The following is a 19015-nucleotide window of genomic DNA, read 5'->3' on the forward strand; positions in this document are numbered from 1 at the left end:
AAACCATATAGATCCATTTTCTTTACGTGGCTTTCCGCGTTGCTATACCGGAAATGTAAACAAGAAGTGAAAATACCGGAGTCGGACATGAACATTTTCCGGAAATCGCTAGTTTCGCAAACTAAAAAAAATTGGGGCGGGTCAATTTTTGAGGGGGGGGGGGGGGGGGGATGATAATCTATCAATTAAGTTGAATTGGCCTAATGTTGAAAATCTACGTGCATTTTTACCTGGTTTATTTCGTTTACACCACAAATGATGACATAGTTGATATCTAAATCGTACAGCAACAATGGTGATACAAATCCCGATAAAGATAAGGCACGGATATACGATGTGTGGAATCAGACAGCAGTTGCTCGTACCTGTTGCCTCATTCTTGTTGCTAAAATGAATGAGATATACATGCTTTAAAATTCGAGTTGATGGAATCTTTAATCAGTAAAATCTACTGAAAATACAAGGGACTGTGTAACTACATTTCAATTCAAATTTCAACGACTCACGGAGTTTCCTATCATATGGATTCAGATGTCCTAACATATATTTTCTAATTCCTTTAAAATAAATTGTAGATGTGTCCTGTTCCTGAGAGCAATATTTGAAATATAAATTGTTTTTCTATCTGCAACTGAACTACATGTACATTTAAGCCGTATCACATGACTTAAAATATTCTGTTGGGGGTACTCACAACTGCTCAAGTTCTTGATGTAGACATTTTGTTCTTGAGAAGATTTACAAAACTAAAATGCTCTATAAATGTCTTTTCGTTATTTTGCACGCTATTTTGTTGATGTACCAAAATTAAAGCGTTATGAAATTATGCTCTTTTTCAAAGCTGACCTGTATTTCTATGAGGCAGAATGTATTCAAAAGCTTCTATATGACAAGAAAAATATCTTGCTGTGACCATAAACTCAAAATTCAAATACAACGACGATGATTTATTATTTAATTTATCATTATTTATCTTAATTCCTATGTAGAATAGATATATGCTAGTGAAATGGAATAAAAGACACCATAAAGTCGTCTACATCCGCTTCGAATTTGGATATTTTACTTGATCATAGACGTCAATGGCAATCCATTGACTAAGCTTTATGACAGAATGACTTCAACTTCTCCATCGTCAGTTTCACACATATACGTAGAAATATTCCATTATAACTTGCATTTTCTGTTTCTGTTCCTCCACTGATTAGTTACGCGAGATCATGTCATGCTTATGATCAATTCATAAACCGAGGTGAGGTACTTAGAAATTAATTGATGCTTTAGAGGGTTTCAACAGTCGCTATAACGATCTAATTCACAAGTTCAAACTGTCATTTGGTTGAATGCTATCTGACGTCTTTCATCCAGTTATTAGGTCGTTCTTTAATGAGTTCGACTACTGATTACTCCATTTAGCTGACCAACATAGAGGATTCACGGCTGGTGTTGCCTGTAAATAGGGGGTACTTACTCTTCCTAAGCACTTGTTCCCACCTTTGGTCTTCCGATGGGTCTATATTTGTCTTGCTCTAAATTTTGTACTTTTATAGGATTATGAGATTGATCACTGTTTGCCATCTTCACCTTTTCATCACGGAGAAGTATCGTTAAGTACGCCAATTAATACATATTTTTAGTACAGGAAGTCGTAAAGATATGTGCAACCTGGAAATACTGGTAAAAAGATTATTTTAATCTGGGGGTTAAAGACCCAACTTTAAGTTAACACCCCCAAATTGTTAGCCGTCTGTCAATCAAACATTTAACAATAGATTTCAGGTGGAGTGATATCTGCAGCTAGAGCTACCCCAGAGAGGTGTTTTGATAACAATAACAGCCAGTACTTATAGGCATTCTTTAGATCTTGAGGAAGCCCAGTATTTTAGAGTTTTGATAGCATTGACCTGTTCACAACTGCTATTTTCTCGTAATTCAATTGTTTTTAAAAAGACCCCAGAACAACATAATTTTATTTTAATTGTAATTTCCCCCACTATATTCATGTATTATAAATTACACAATCAGAAATCAAACAATAATTTGCCCATTAATTTCTAAAACTTGTAACTTATTGAAATAATTTATATTATCAATTTATGATAGCTCTATATTTATAAAAGAAATTATTCATTGAGACCATAACTGAGAGTGAAAGAGAAAAAGAGGGGGTGGTGTAGACTGTGTGTCATCTAGCCATAGGGATACAACCATTTTACAAACACTGTGACCACAGAAACACTGCAGACAGCCCTGAGACCCTTCCTGTGTACATCGAAAGTATACACAGCTCCTTGATCTTTTGGCCAGGTAAATAACAATGACCATAGGTGAGCTCCGCCCACATCCAGTGATCTGTGAAGAAACCGTACGGTATTATTTTTGGGTCTTTAAGTACGCCTTTTTCCACGTCCAACATTACACGTGGGAGAAAATACCAGTAACTGAATATAATATTTATTATTATATATTCGCGTTGGGGAAAATTAAGCGCTTATCACGTGACTGCGTAATTAGTGTAGATTTCCTCCACGCGTAAATAACCACTTTTGAGAGTATGAAACTGAGATATACTTCTGATGTTTCACTACAATTTGACTGTCATGTACTGTTATCATATATAATGGACGTATGTACACTTTGTTCCCCTGTATACGTACCAATTCCATGTGTATTCTATAATTGTACTGATAAGCTGCTGTAAAGCTTAAAGTAATGAAGAACTGAACTAAGAAAAGTAGGGCTCGAGCAATATTATCACCTGTTCGTTGAGAAATTGAAACCAGCGTTTCCAGTTTTGTTTGGACAAATGCATGCGGAACAAATGTCGCCAACTACATAGACATCATCATTAGTCGGTCTTGTTTTCTCGTAACAAACCTGATCTGTAAGATAGGAAAATGGAGTGTCATTATAAAATTGTATATGAGATTGATTGATTTATGTACCACAATTCTGACCACGTATTTATTACAGTACCACAATTCCCAACACGTATTTATTACAGTGCCACAATTCTAAACACGTATTTAGTACAGTACCACAATTCTGACCACGTATTTATTACAGTACCACAATTCCGAACACGTATTTCTTACAGTACCACAATTCTAAACACGTATTTATTACAGTACCACAATTCCGATTACGTATTTATTACAGTAACACAATTTCGAACCCGGATTTATTACAGTACCACAATTCCGAACACGTATTTATTACAGTACCACAATTCCGAACACGTATTTATTACAGTACCACAATTCTAAACACGCATTTATTACAGTACCACTATTCCGACCACGCATTTATTACAGTACTACATGTATATGCACAATTGCATACTTATTCGTTACAATCTTCTAAATGTTGAATAAAAAAATGAATATCAATATTTTTTATCATTTGAAAGAACATGGTGGATGTCTTAAACATCCAATCAACTATACACATAAAATTTGTAACTGTACACACAAACATAACTAGATACATCCAAGTTGCAGTCACATATGGTGGAAAAAAATATTTTCTAGGATTAAAGATAATTTTAAACCTGTCATCAGAGACTCTGAGAATTCCATTTTGTTGTGTGGGTATGAAATGCAGAAAACGCATATGAGAACAGAAATTCTACTCTTATTGATATCCGAAATTGAAGCGAAGCAAAAAGAATAAAAGAATATCAAAATTCTTAAATAACCAACCAATACAAAGGTGAAATATTCAAACTGAACAATTTATTCTTTTTTTGTGTACATTGTTTACGTCCAATTCGATAATTTTCCGCTCAGAGACGTCACCGTCAATCTACCCCCGACTGCATGGTGTACGGTGAACTTGGCCGACATCCCACGCATATACAAATACAAAAGCGTATTATCTCATTTTGGCACAAAATTGCACTTAGTAAAGAAACAAAAATAGCGAATCTCCTGTTAAAACTGGGTAATAATGTTACAAACCAATACGCGAAAGAGATTGCTTGGTTCAAGAACGTGTCAAATATCCTTAACAATTGCGGACTTTCAAACATTTGGCAAAATAACTCGTGTGATCCAAACTGGCTAAAGTCAAAAGTAAAACTTATTTTACTCGATCAATTCAAGCAAAAGTGGAATTCTGACATTAAAACGCTATCAAAAACTATAAACTATAGAATGTACAAGGATGAATTAAAATTTGAAAAATATTTGGATATCCTACCCAGAAAAGATGCTATAACCTTTTGTAAATTTCGAACCTGTAATCATCACTTACCTATTGAAAGTGGACGCTGGCGAAACGAGCCCCGAGAAACAAGACATTGTAATAAATGTGATTTAAATGAAATTGGTGATGAATTCCACTACACGTTCAATTGCAAATCTCTGATTGATATTAAAAAAACAATGTTTATCACCAAAACAAATACGTTTAAAAAATATCATCACTTTTAAAAATATAATGAATTCAAACAAGCAATCTTTTCTACGAAAATTGTGTTCCTTTATAAGAAATATTAAAAACTATGCTCCCCGACCCAATGACTACTTGAATCTAAAATTGCATATGTTGCCTATCTCCATACTCACGCATGCCTTCAAACATTTAGTGATATATTACCATCACTTTTATATAAAATATATGTGCTAAATCTCTGTATACAATTGTGTAATTGTGATGAGAAATATATTCAGTTACAGTTACAGTCACCGGCTGTAGGCGAACGGTCATATTTTGGCCTGTGTGTTGCGTTCATTGCTGTAGAAGTATGGGCATTTAATCGTGTCAACGCCTGTCAAGATGCGGGACCTCTGTGCGCCGAAACACGAGACGTCCATTTCTAAGTCTGATCCAAAAGACGTGGGTTTTAATTCTTATGAAGGGCGCTTGGCGAAGGAAGACTTAAATTCATTTTCACGACAAAAAACATACAATCATACAGCAGACTAACAAAACTTGAGAAGTGGTAAAATTAAAAAAAAATTCAAATTAAAATACGTTTTATGTTTTGGTAGATTTTAAGCTCAATTTTTTTTCAAGCAGACTTGTGTGTGAAGAAAGTTATACTTACATTTAAATGCATCTGTAGAGTTGTAAGAAAATGGACAGAATGGTGCACAGCTTGCATACTGATTTTCTTGTATTACGTCGCCTAATATATTAAACTCCACGCAGTGCTGACCTAGAAGAGAATAATAAACAGGTTTGGATTTATCGAAAAAACCTCATTTAATCTTGAGTGTTTCCTTTTTATTTGAGCAGTCAAAATTTGAGTAAAATCTCAGACATCAGTCAAAATTTCGATTTAAGTTTTTTCTCTTTCGAGAAATCCATCAACATATACATATTTGTAAATTTCATCCAAGGAATTTATGCATAATAAATATTGATATTTCAGATATCTATGGAATCTACAATCAATTAGATATATGAAACAGTAAATATAGCGACCTGTTAATTCCTAGAAAGAATAAAATTCTAAGAGTAGGGCAAACACGGACCCTGGGCTCATAAGAAACGGAATCGGGTGTTTAGAAGGAGTAAGCATCCCCTGTTGACCAGTCACATCCAACGAGAGTCCTACATCCTGATCAGGTAAACGGAGTAGCTTGTAGTCAAAATTAGTATGTAAAGAATGGCCTAACAGTTGGTATGAAACCATGTCAGACAACATTCCACCTAACGACAGGTCGTATTATAAGTTAGATCGTTATAACGATCATAGAATTTCCGAAATGTTGACTTCCAACAAGACTGTTGTAACATTAACGTATCTGTCAGTAGCTTATCTGGATTTAAGAATTGGTTATACGTAGAACATGCTCTCGCACATCGAATCAGGTGAGAGACATAAACACCATATACAGGTAATAATGGAATATTGCTAATGGAATAGAGGGCTCTCAGCGGGTGTGACCGATCAACAAGGGATGCTTACTCCTCCGAGGTATCTGATACCGCCTGTGGTGTGTCCAGGAGTCCATGTTTGCCCTTTTCTTAATTGCTTATTGGATTCATGAAAATTATCACTGTTACCTTAACTTTTCATGCCAAATTTTAGTCGCGATGTTGAGTTGCAGTAAATATTACTAGATATGAATTTAAATGATAATAAGTCATATTCCTGGCGCTATCCACGATTACTTCATATCGCAACATGTATTCTCCAACAGCGATTTAAAACAATGATAATTAATTTTCACGAATTACTAAACCTGCACTTAAGAACAATGTAATTGATCTTTTTTTTAAAATAAGCATTTGATTGATGATTGATTGTTTAACGTCCCGCTCGAGAATATTTCACTCATATGGGAAAATAAGCATTTGATTACAGTTGTATATAATCTCACAGAAGAACACTTCCCGGATGGATTGTTTAATGGTATCACAGAATAACATTTCATATTTACCGATGATATATGCGCCTGGAGCACATACTTCGATCGTTGCATTCACGTAACTATTGATCACACAGTGGTAAACATATAAATGTGGATTAGAACACTGCTGGAAAACATGCAAGCAGTTTTTAATCTGTGCTCTCATTTTCCATTCTTGTTGTGTCCTTGGACATGATGGCACATATGATACGGTTTCTTTTGGCGAAGGACACAGTCCGGAATTTACCATTGTGATATAATACTAAAATGAGAAAAAGAAGAAAGATTTAGTGAATATCAGGCTATACTTGGTGACATTTAAATATGATATCGTTCACCTCGATTGTATGCATATAGCTATTCACATGTCCTTAAATTTGATTTTCATCGAAAGAAAAGCGGAAAAACAAATGACAAATTGGATTTTTCTAATCCAAGTTTCCATAGTTATATGGTAGTCGTTGATTTCGAAACATTGGGTCATACTTGCATCTACACACAAGAACTGGGTGGCAATAATCTTTGTCAAAGGAAACATCTATAGCTTCGGTACATAAGTTCCTCGTGTAAGAAGACTTATACATGTTTACGAAATCATGTATGCGTTTTATTTGCAAGCAAAAAACAAAAAATACAAACATTTTTTTCCAATTAAATATACAATGAAGCTACGAAAAACAATAGGGTAAATGAGCCCCGATCTTACAATTTGATATAGAACTTCGTCTTTATTATGAATTCTGTCGGATACCATGCTAGACAATAGGATGAATACCTTTCGAAGACCTTGTTCGAATGAATAAAAAGTGTGATAGGAATTTCATACTATCATCAAAACAAAACTGCATACTACATATCCCTTTGTGTTTATTAAACCAGAAGTGAAGAAAGGGTTAGATAAGTAAAATGAAGAGTATGTACAGGTTCCAGCTGACAAAAGTTGTAATATTATTACAACTATTTTAGAAGATTTGAACTTTAATTCTACAAACGCTTATCTAAATTAAGCTTAAAGATCTTTTTCAAAGGATGAGTCATTCGTTTACGTAAAGTGAATAATTTTGATCATACATGCATGTTTTCTTTTAAAATTATACAATTTATCAATATCAGAACGTTGACTAGACGAATTATCTAAATTAATAAGTTTCATCAAGATCTATCAATTGGTTGGGCCCTGTCGAAGGCCCCAAGCTCTCTTCAATGTTTGAACCCTGTGAAGGGCTCCGTTGCAACAAACGTTGCTAAGCTTTCTGAATGGTTAAAAAGATAGCGTCATTTTGAGCATTATTTACCAAAACATGGAAAGTGTTCTGCATAAGTTTTCGATATGTTTTCCTCCCTTCCGCCTCCCTATGCACAGTTAGTAAAATATATATGATTAATGGTTTACAAAAACATCGTTAGGAATCTATTGGTTGTATTTCCACCAGAATATTTTACAATGATAAGAGTTTTTGTATCGCGATTTCAATTGAAGCATACATGTAAGTTACGAAAACAATTAATTAAGGTTTAAGAACAAAAACTGCTTAAGTTTCTATAGCTATACATACCGTAAGATATAGGAAAACGATCGCACTGTGTACCCAAGTCATTGGCTGGATCTGTCCCTGACACAACTACGTGTATAAAAGTCAACCAGTCACCTTTGTACAGCACACGTTCTAAGAAAAAGGAACAGTACCTTTAGTGTAATGAAAGTAAAATTGTTGTATATTTTGCAAAACAAAAGTACGTTACCAGAGGTTAATGGAGATGAATTGCACATATAGAACTGATTTCATGTTTTCTTTTTCATTCACCATCAGGCAATCAATCCATAAAAGACCGTATGAAAACTTTACAGATTTGGTATCAATATGAAGGTTTTATACCAGAAAATTATTTCATGGATACTAACCATAACTCAAATCATTGCTTGATAAGTTTAACATTGAAGTCTGCTAACAACTAGTCACGGTAGTTTAGTGATTGCACGGATGCATTGTTCACACTTACGACGCATTGAACGAATCAGGTTATGCAGGAATGCTTGGGTAGGTCCCGCCATGTGCGCAATAAAGAACGACGCAAAACGTCCAACGGGGGGGGGGGGGGGGAATGTTAGCTCTGCTCTTGACGTAGACGTCGTCCCATTTCATTCCAAACATGTTCTATGGGCGATAAATCCGGTGACGTCGCAGGACAGGGTAGCACATTCACGTTTTGCTGCTGTAGATAGTCACTAACAACTCGTGTAGTGTGCAGTCGTGCGTTGAAAACAATTATTTTCGCAATTACTTGTTCAGTAGCAACAAATGCTGTCTGACTTGTTTCATACCGATTGTTATGCCGTTCTTGGCACACAGATTTTAACTACGGATAACTCCGTTTACCTGGTCAAAATATAGGGCTCAAGGCGAGTGTGACCGGTCGACAGGGGATGCTTACTCCTCAAAGGCACCTGATCCCACCTCTGGTATATCCAGGGGTCCATGTTTGCCCAACTCTCTATTATGAATTGCTTATAGGAGTTATGAGATTGATCACTGTTCGTGATCTTCACCTTTCATATATTCACAAAATACTTGTTTGCAAATGTCAATGACATCTATATCGGATCTGAAAAGTTTTTTTTTCAGTTTTCGGCTATTATTTTTAAAAAATTTATGTTTTTGTCTCAAAACTCGAAAAGGGTCTCCATGCAAACAATCTGATTTATAGTTAAACGGTTACATACTTTCAGAAAATAATAGTTTCAAAGGTCCATATTATCTACATGTATATAGGATCTGAAGAAGTTTTCCATTTTTCACAGACGACGCATTCTGAACACATACAATGGGCTATAGGGACTTTCCAGAGAGGGCGGGCATCGGTGAGAAATAGGGATAAAAAGTAGAAGACTCGATAATATGGAAAGTGATACATGTACATATTTTTGAAATGATTGCAAAATACATTTTTCATAGATATATTTCATACATGTCTTACGGAATTACCATAGACACTTGTTTCTGTAGATAAGTTATGACGTCTGTATACTAATAATAACACAAGGTACTTAGATTCAAATTACACCGAATGATACCCCCTGAGAATGTCGGCCTTTTGAGATTCCAGAGAATATGCGATTCAAATGTATTTTCTACCGTTCATTTGTGCTAAAAAAACCCACGTATGACATGACTGCATTCATTGCCTCTAATCTCCGAAAACTGCAACAAAAATGGGTCAACAGCTCGTTTTTTCGTTTTATACCACAAAGTCAATTTTATATTCGTTGTGTTGGAAAATTATGTCCCATTTTTTTAATCATCATAATAAATTGATACAATGTTTATTACAAAAAAAATCTTGAAAATATTGCTTTAATTGTTAAAATTGATACAACATGGAGTTTAAATAATGGACAACCCAGTAGCCTTCGATCTATTTAAAGAGCGATCTTCAATTACGACATATACTTGTTTATGCATGGATTTCGGTGATAAATGCCCTGGGTTATGAAATATTTATTCACTATAGATCAGTTCCGTGGTTGAACGATATAGTATATTGATTAGCATGTTATTTAACTATTGAATAACCGAACAAAATCTAAATTTAGCATTTAAATCACACGCAGAAAATTATCGAATAGTTTATATATGAAAGAAATGCAAAACTCAGAGTTATGCAGCGATTTCGCATGGAACAAAGAAATTGTATGCATTGTTGATGTAGAATTTATTTAACACTATTTTAAAATGCAATGTCTACACCTTTATGTTTTCTTTTCACATTGTTTTTCGTCCCAGTGAAGATTTTTTTCTCACACATGAAGAGACTACACCAGCTGTAGACGAAGTACTCCTATGTATGGTGCGTACGGCTGTAGTAGTGATTATGACACGGGACCTCCGTCTTTAAGGTCACATCCAAAAGATCGTGACTTTCACTTCTAATGGGTGTTTGGCGTATGAATAAAATGAAAGTGTTCAGTGTGACGCAACGCAGATAACGGGAATCGAACCCTTTTTCTCACCACTAGGCTACCGCGACCAGTTAAATAGTACAGGTAAAATGTAGCATAACTTAGTATCTATACACAAAGCACTGAAGATACTAAATCATAGTTACTAGATACATGTACATCTATACTAAACATTTGCTCAAATCAAACCTATAATAATCGTTGAATGCATCAGAACTATTTACTGCGTCATTGCATGAAACCAATAAGGAAACCTATAAGATACTAGAATTGAGTTTCATTAAATTGTCTTGCAAACACTACTTCTTTAAGAATAATGAATAAAACATGGTCTACCTCCCCGTCCGTTGCTTAAATGTCGTCTGACATGTCGATGCATGACAACATAGCTTTTAACTTCCAAAATATAAACATGATTACTCATCCGCACCTCGGCATTTAAATCATTGTCTTTTTACATTCCCAGTATTGCAATACTATTTGCCAGAAAATAGATGTCCGTTTTCACTAGAATTCTTAACACGTTTTTCGGTACGATTCTTAAATCAGTCTTACGATTTCTCCTGGGAGCGTACTTAACGATTTTCCTTTCGAGAAAACAACTTCCTTGACAACGTACTTTCACTTTACAAGATCGTTAGCACTGCCGAGTTTGCATCATATATAGGGACTGCTGCAGGTTATAGGGGAAAGGAGAGAGATCCAGATCCCTATATAAGGACTGCTGCAGGGAAAGGGGAGAGATCGAGACCCCCTATATAAGGACTGCTGCAGGTTATAGGGGAAAGGGGAGAAATCGAGATCCCTATATAAGGACTGCTGCAGGGAAAGGGGTGAGATCGAGACCCCTATATAAGGACTGCTGCAGGTTATAGGGGAAAGGGGAGAGATCGAGATCCCTATATAAGGACTGCTGCAGGGAAATGGGAGAGATCGAGAACCCCTATATAAGGAATTATATCTCCTTAAATACAGCACGCGTTAAGGACATTTGTACATATGTGCTCCTGATAAATGAGGTTTGTATTTTATCATTGGTTTTATTCGGTTTCTTCTTCTCTGGTACTTTTTCGACCAGGAGAGTTCTCAGAAACTACACAAGGGATTATAGTGTAATATTCGGAAATTTATCCATCGACCATCTAGGTTCTACATTGTAGTTTTCAATGTAAACATCCGTAATTTAGTCACATGACCTAACACTATAAATACAGCGAGAAACAGTTGTCGTCAGTCAGTTATTGTCGAAGCCCAGAGCGAGAAGACGTGGTGGACAAAATTAAGAGTAAATTGCAAGCAATAAAGTGATTTACTGAGAAAGCCAGTGTTTGATTCCGTACGTTGTAACGGTGTCAGAGTGGAGGCATTGACCTTAGTAGTAAGAGGTCTGCCACTGTAGAGGTCGACCAGATAAAGGCTAGCCACATAATTCGTCTGTCCTGTGTACTGGACTTGACTGACGACCAGGCTGTTGTTCACAGTGTCTGCCTGAATAAGGCTCTACAGTGTGTGCAGCGGTTGAAGAGCTATCACTTGTACTGTGTGTCCTGAATAAGGCTGCAGTACAAGCGTTAGTCCGAGGTCAGCCAGTCGTTGGCTGAGGGTGGTCATACCCATTGTTAAATCATTTTGATATTATAAATCATTTGGTGAACCCCTGATCTTTGTATGTTGATTGACTTTCCTTGATTTCATAGTAATTATTAACCTGGGTAGGGTTAGGCCATATTTGTATATATCTGCAGGCCCAATTTCTAATATCATTCCCAATCTTATTTTATCAATGAAAGTTGATATCCTAATTACACCTCGAACCCTTGAATTGACAAGGCACGGACTTTGATAGCCTTCTTGCGTATAAGGAAATACGTTACAATAGCATATCATTTGTAGATGTACAGAACAAATGCCATTTTCTCTGAAAATGCAGGCTTTTCGGCAGTGGGGCTTGTCTTCCGGATTGTGGAAAATAATTTAAAACGAGAGGCCCATGGGCCACATCGCTCACCTGAGTCACCTTGGCCAATATTTGAAATTACATCCCCTGCACGTAGTATCATATCAATACAAGGGATGAAAGTCGTCATCTTGGAAAAAATACCCCCACTCAGTTCATTGAGGGTGAGGATTCATATCTTTACGTTTTTTATTTTCCATAATCCGGAAGACAAGCTCCTGTGATTTTCGGTAAATTAACTTCGGAATCAACACTAATCCATTTATCAAAGAAGTTTTTGCCGAAAATTTTACGGAACAAACCTATTAGCTTACTCTCCGCCGAGCATTGTTTAACCCCAGTATCCCATTCAAGTCTTCCTGTCATTTCTATTATTTCGTCTAAAACTCTCTGTGAATCATGTCCTTTGAGAAGAGTCAGATGACAAGAATCTGCACAAATTTTAAATTGAATTAGATTAGAATTGAATAACCGATAGACTGCGAATTATTTTCTGCTAATGCTTTATATAAAAATGTTTGTCTGACTACTTGCAATTACTAAAGTTTATCCATTCAAGATAAACAAAGTTATCCACTAAGATTCGAACTAATTTATCATGTCAATATTGCTTGTATTTCGGAAAGGTTATTGCTTGTAGTACTGGGTTTTAATTTTACATTTAATCTTTCAAAATGACGTAAGCATTCCTTTGCGCATGCTTCCCCTTTTTGCTTGAAACTTCCCAGCGGGTTGGTTGCATGAAAATCCCCACCCACCCTCCCCAAATTTTGTATAGGTAAATTTCCTGCATGGTTAAAAGGACTTTTTCTGCTGCGGATTTTGCTTTAAATTTCAGATTCAGCGTCATGGCTTCATAAAGGGACATGTTGAGGGTACATCATTGTGCGGAAAGAGACATTATGTTGAAGCTGCATCATCGTGCGGGTCTGGCGGGGATTTTGCTATCTAGAGAGCCATTCACTGTTGGATACTGTCATCTCCAGGTCCTTCGGTAGTGTGGTTTTCTACTCACTTTTGATATGCAGCCAAAAAGCTTATGGAAAGCTCGGCGCATCTGTTGTATGTTTAATTGATTCATTAAAGCCGTGACATTTACCCAAATCAAGAACTTGTTCTGTTCTGTATTAAGGTCATATAAGTTTCTGATCAAGATGTCTGACGGTCCTTGAAACTTCATTTTTTCTTCCTAGCGAGAATTCTTTTGGAGATAATTATTCTTCGGATAGCACAATTCACAATATCATTTTCCGAACTAGTAGTTTCCTAACGTGTGTGATGTCAATTTAGTGTCACATGATATGTCTCCATTGAACTCTAAAAACTTTCCTTTCAAGATTTAATTTTATAATACGTTTAGATGGGAGTGTAACAGACGTTTGTTTTCGAAGCACCATACAACTGTACCACCAAATGAATATTGCTTAATAACCAAATAAATCCCTAATATAGACAAAATAAATCCTTCGAAATTGCAAGATTTAATTTAGACATCGAGGACTAACAACTAACTAGATTACAAATTCATTGCAGGACCAGTTCCCTTCTTTTTGAACCAGTCCTTCTGGACGAAAATGTTTGTATCTCTGCTTTATTTCACTAAATGTTTCTTCTGGAGATCACATACTGTACAAGTATGAATCCAATACATTTTAAAGTAACCATTAAGAATGTTTTCAGATATAGATGGGAGTTTTTGTTTGTGCTAAGAATTTGCGTATTTACATATTAAGCAAGTCACTCTATACATAACCTCTCAAAGTGTAAACTTCTGCAAGACCCGGCTACATTGTAATGCATGTGATAATGTAACTGACCAAACGCATTTTTGTTGAACGTTCAGGATCATGCTATACTAGTACAAACAAAGGTAATCAGTTACTTCTTTCGAGTGAAGAATATTCATAGCTTAATGGAACATTTCATTTTATTAATATAGAAATACTAAATATTGTAATCTACATTGTGTATTTCATTCTTTCAATGAACTTAATATTGAATACGTATGTGAAAGGTGAAGAAAACCAACAGTGATCAATGTCATAACTCCTATAAGGAATTCATGAGAGAGAGTTGGACACACACGGACCCCTGGACACATCAGAGTAAGCATCCCCTATCGACCGATCACATCCACCGTGAGTCCTATGTCTTGATCAGGTAAGCGGAGTAATCCGTAGTAAAAAATCAGTGTGCCAAGAACGGCTTAACAATCGGTATGAAACACATCAGACAGCATTTTACCTAATGATAGGTTATATAGGCAAACCTATATAACGACCATAGAATTTGCGAAATGCTGACTTTAAACGAGATTTTTGAAACCCATGTAACATCAACTTGTTTTTCAGTAGCCTGCCTTGATTTAAAAACATTTTATCTATCATATGAAATTGATCATTAATGAAATAGAGAAAATATTCAACTATACACACATATTAATTTTCTTTTTATGAATTGATACACTTTTCAAATTCCAGCACAAATTATGGAAACTTTTTCATTGACCTCTATTTGTTTAAAGTACAACTATACTACTATATAATAATGATGGACTCAAGATTTAGTCCCCTTAATCAGGAGATAGATGTATTTTGCTTTTAATATAATAAACGTTGTACCTTATTGTAGTTTTTATATTTGAAGTTTTTCTTCAGTTACAATTATAAATTATAAACCCATCTTTAATTTTCCACTATTTGATTGATTGATTGAATCCTATCGAGGAGACGTTCCACTATATGAAATTATTTGCAATTGAATTGGACAGATATAATTCACTTAATACTACTGTTATTTAATTGAACCAACTTGAAATTATGTAATTGAAGCTATCTTTAATTGAACAAAATTTATCTTTAATTACTTATAGTATGTCCAATCATTTGGAAATGAGAGCAAATGTTATAAAACGTGAAATATTTCTAAACTCAATATTTTCAAAATTTGTACACTCTCTTCAAATTATCAGACTATCTCTACATCAATTAAAGAAAGGCTCAAATTATATCAAAAATTGTTCTATTTCAATACGAAAGACCTATTTCTAACTGAACTAAATCAATTTATATTTATCTATTGGATTTAAACTATCTTTAATTTGTTTAGGGATATGTTCAATAATTGAAAAATGGGTCTGAATTTGAAAGGATGGCTTAATGAAATTTCAAAACAGTATGGATACCTCACATGTATTATTCAGTATACAATTTCCACTTTCAAAAATAAATTGTTAATAATGATAATCACAACTAATCCCCATGTAATTAATAATAATTCATTTACTATTTGTATTTAATTAAGGCTTCAAACTCCAATATCTGATTTTTACATCAACATTCAATAAATTTCTGCAAGGTGAAGATAACGAACAGTGATCAATCTCATAACTCCTACAAGCAATACAAAATAGATAGTTGGGCAAACACGGACCCCTGGACACACCAGAGGTGGGATCAGATGCCTAGGAGGAGTAAGCATCTCCTGTTTATCTTATATTCACCGGTGCATGCACGGTTTTTAAAATGTCTTGTGAGATTTAGCTTTATTCCGTCTAAATTTAGATAAAAGAAAAAAGTTAGATTTTCAGTGATGCTCACCAAATCCAACATCAAGAACGGCGTAGGTTGTACTTCCGTCTACTCGGAGATTGTCGACGTCGAAATTGAAGCAGGTGACAGCAGGTTTCACGCCATGCATAAAAAACTTAATTGTCTGTACTTTATTGATTAAATTTATGTCTGATTTTTTAATACCTCTTCTCTTTACAGTCATGTGACTTGGCTATACAGAGAAAGAAAAATACTGATTAATGTACAGCATAACTGCATAAAGCAAATTCATATTGACATCAATTACGTCATAGGAAAAACGTTAAGGATTCTTTGTGTGTTGTTTTGTTATTGCAAATGGCATGACCTGCCCAACACAATTCAGGAGCAACAGGAGGTAGCTGTGGATTCTCTGTACTTTCGTATCAACATATTTCCCGTAAAGTAATAAACAGATATACTGTTGTACATATGTAACCATATCATTTCACAATCTGATTCCATTAGAAGAGAGAAGAAAACTTCATATGACTTAAGCCGCATTAATATCGACCACAATGAGACAATTTTTCTAGACAAAGTATTAAAATTCGCCTATTTGTTTTGGGTAATAAATTATGACCGTAATACATATTGTATACACTTTGGATAAAAGCCATACCTCAATTTCACTTATAGCATCTCTCATTATTTTCCTTTTGTCCTTCCAGTGTAGGTCTGTCGATATGACATATTCTATTTTATACTCGTCTGGTATCGGTCCGAATTTTTTGTCGATGTCATGAAATAGTATATCGATTGATCTCTCTGCTAATCTTTTGAAAATGTCCTTGGATTTAACTTGAGTCTCATACACCTACGAATTTAATGTACAAATCTTTACGTCATGATAGATAATTTCGAACGACGGGATTTCTGAAATCAGAATACTGTTATGTCCTGTTACCGAATGCTAGTGAACGCCACATATGTATACAGGTTGTATTTGTAAATTAGATTATTATAACGGCGATAAATTTTGTTTATTGCTGAATTTAAACGAGACTGTTGAAACTTGTGTAAAGTTAACTTATATGTCAAAAACCTGACTAGATTTCAAAACTGATCACACAGAGAATATACACTTGCGTATCGAATCAGTTTAGAGACATAAACATAATCTGCAGGTGATATTGGTATATAAAAAAGAGAAGTTGACGATGGAGAAGCTGATGTCATACTGTTTGTCATCAAGCTTTGTCGTTAGTTTGTTGTATGTTAAATAAAATATCCAGGTACGAAGTAGATGTGGAAGACTCTGTGGTTTCTTTATGAGTTCACTGGGATATTGAATGGAAATGAATATTGTTAACAATTATTGTTGTCGAGTTAAAGGTCTCAAGATATCTTTTCTTCTCATGAAAAGAAAAAGAAAAGAAAAGACCAGCTAATAAAGGAGCACAATTCTTGCCCATGGGAATTCTAACAGACTGTTGTTGGAAGACATTATCACTAAAGACTACAAAGCTATTGTCAATAAGAAATTTCAGCATCATTTTGATTTCAACTGCGGAGTAATTGTGCGTAGAATCTGAGCAGTGTTTAACATTGGATGACTGATCACAAAATATCAATATTTCCTTTTCTCCCACTTTCATTTTAAAAAAAACCCCGGTTGTCTATGATGCCAAAAAGCCTAATCTATAATTCCTCGTGAAGAATGTTCATGTAAAATTTTTGAAAAGTCCGAGCGGTCTTGCAAAGTTTTAAAAAGTATATATATATATATATATATATATATATATATATATATATATTTATATATATATATATATATATATATATTAAAAGAAATAGAATAAACAGTACACAAAGTTAAAAATTTAACGCAAGCGCTTTCATTTTATAATCCTCAGGCGTTACATATATATATAGGTATTCCATATTTATTTTCACCTGAAGATGGATGTTAAAATCAAGAAACCGCTAGTGATTTTGAATACATTTTGGAACTGCATATTTTCATACTTTTAAACACACACACACACACACACACACACACACACACACACACATATATATAATCATCAAATATCAAACTTAATTATTAGACTTGACTACAAATTCATTAATTATTATATGCCCTTGAAGACTAGTATGACCTTTGATATTTACAAACATCTATGGATGCTTTGTGCCATGTTTGGTTCCCTATACATTCTAATGTAAAAGTGTGATCCCCTATTGTGGCCTCAGCGGTCATGATTATTACAAACCTGAATTTTCACTATGTCAGGGAGTTGTCGTGTAAATTTCAGCTTTTCTGGCCTTGTGATTATTGAGTAAACCATTTTTAAATGACCCTATCCTATTTTTGCATATTTATGATTATCTCCCGTTTGAAGGACATGTCCCTTCAATATGGCCCGCTGCTTTTTGAGACGAAGATTGTTAAAGATTAACCCCATACATTCGCATGTAAAACTTTAATTCTTTTTTGTTGTCCCACCCTACCCCCAGATGTCATGATTTTAACAAACTCGAATCTCCACTATGCCAGGGAACTTTCATGTTAATTCCAGCTTTTTTGACCCAGTGGTTCTCGAGAAGAAAATTTTCAAATGACCCCGCTCTATTTTTGCGTTATTGTAATTATATTCCCTTTGTAGAGGCATGGCCCTTCATTTCAACAAAGCTGAATTCTTTTTAACCCAAGAATGATTTATTCCATGTTTGATTGAAATTGTCCCAGTGGTTCTGGAGAAGAATAGTTTCCTCTATATCTGCATGTAAAATTTAAACTGTTACAATAATAACCATACCATTCATTTTTACGAAATGTAGTGTTTGAATTACAAATTGCACGTCAGAGTATTCTATTTTTGTCACTCAAATTTAAACACGAATTATCTTTAAAGGAATTAATGAAGTAAAAAAAAGAAAAAGAAAATGGCGGCGCCCATATGGATCATAAACTTTTCAGTGAACGTATATAGAGATTATCTCTTTATTTTACAGATGTGTCAGTTTTTCTTTTACATACGTGTTACCTTTATAAACTCTTAGTACGAAACACAGAAAACTTTAGTATGGAGACTTTATTGTGCAGTACATCATTTGACAAGCTTCAAGCAAATACACACACATACCCACCCACCCACCCATATATATATATATATATATATATATATATATATATATATATAGA

The 19015-nt window shown here is 34.7% G+C and overlaps 1 protein-coding gene across 6 annotated transcripts in view; it reads right to left on the minus strand.

Moving 5' to 3' along the window:
• LOC125665779 (heat shock 70 kDa protein 12A-like) overlaps positions 1-19015 on the minus strand; it is an 83348-nt gene that overhangs the window by 45653 nt on the left and 18680 nt on the right. For 2 of the 6 annotated variants that reach the window (XM_056151087.1, XM_056151085.1), the window contains exons 1-6: positions 10657-10976; positions 7919-8029; positions 6393-6624; positions 5051-5161; positions 2759-2882; positions 231-385 (exon numbers count right to left, since the gene is read on the minus strand). The exons of 1 other annotated variant lie outside the window; for it this stretch is intronic. In XM_056151087.1, coding sequence (XP_056007062.1) covers positions 231-385; positions 2759-2882; positions 5051-5161; positions 6393-6624; positions 7919-7960 — 664 coding nt within the window. In that variant the 5' untranslated portion in view covers positions 7961-8029; positions 10657-10976. Of the gene's footprint in view, positions 1-230; positions 386-2758; positions 2883-5050; positions 5162-6392; positions 6625-7918; positions 8030-10656; positions 10977-15876; positions 16061-16489; positions 16685-19015 lie in introns of those variants that run through there. 3 more of the 6 variants (XM_056151088.1, XM_056151086.1, XM_056151089.1) reach the window with 2 other exon arrangements.

Source organism: Ostrea edulis, chromosome 10 (assembly GCF_947568905.1).
Source record: "Ostrea edulis chromosome 10, xbOstEdul1.1, whole genome shotgun sequence".
NCBI classification, from domain to species: Eukaryota; Metazoa; Mollusca; class Bivalvia; order Ostreida; family Ostreidae; genus Ostrea; species Ostrea edulis.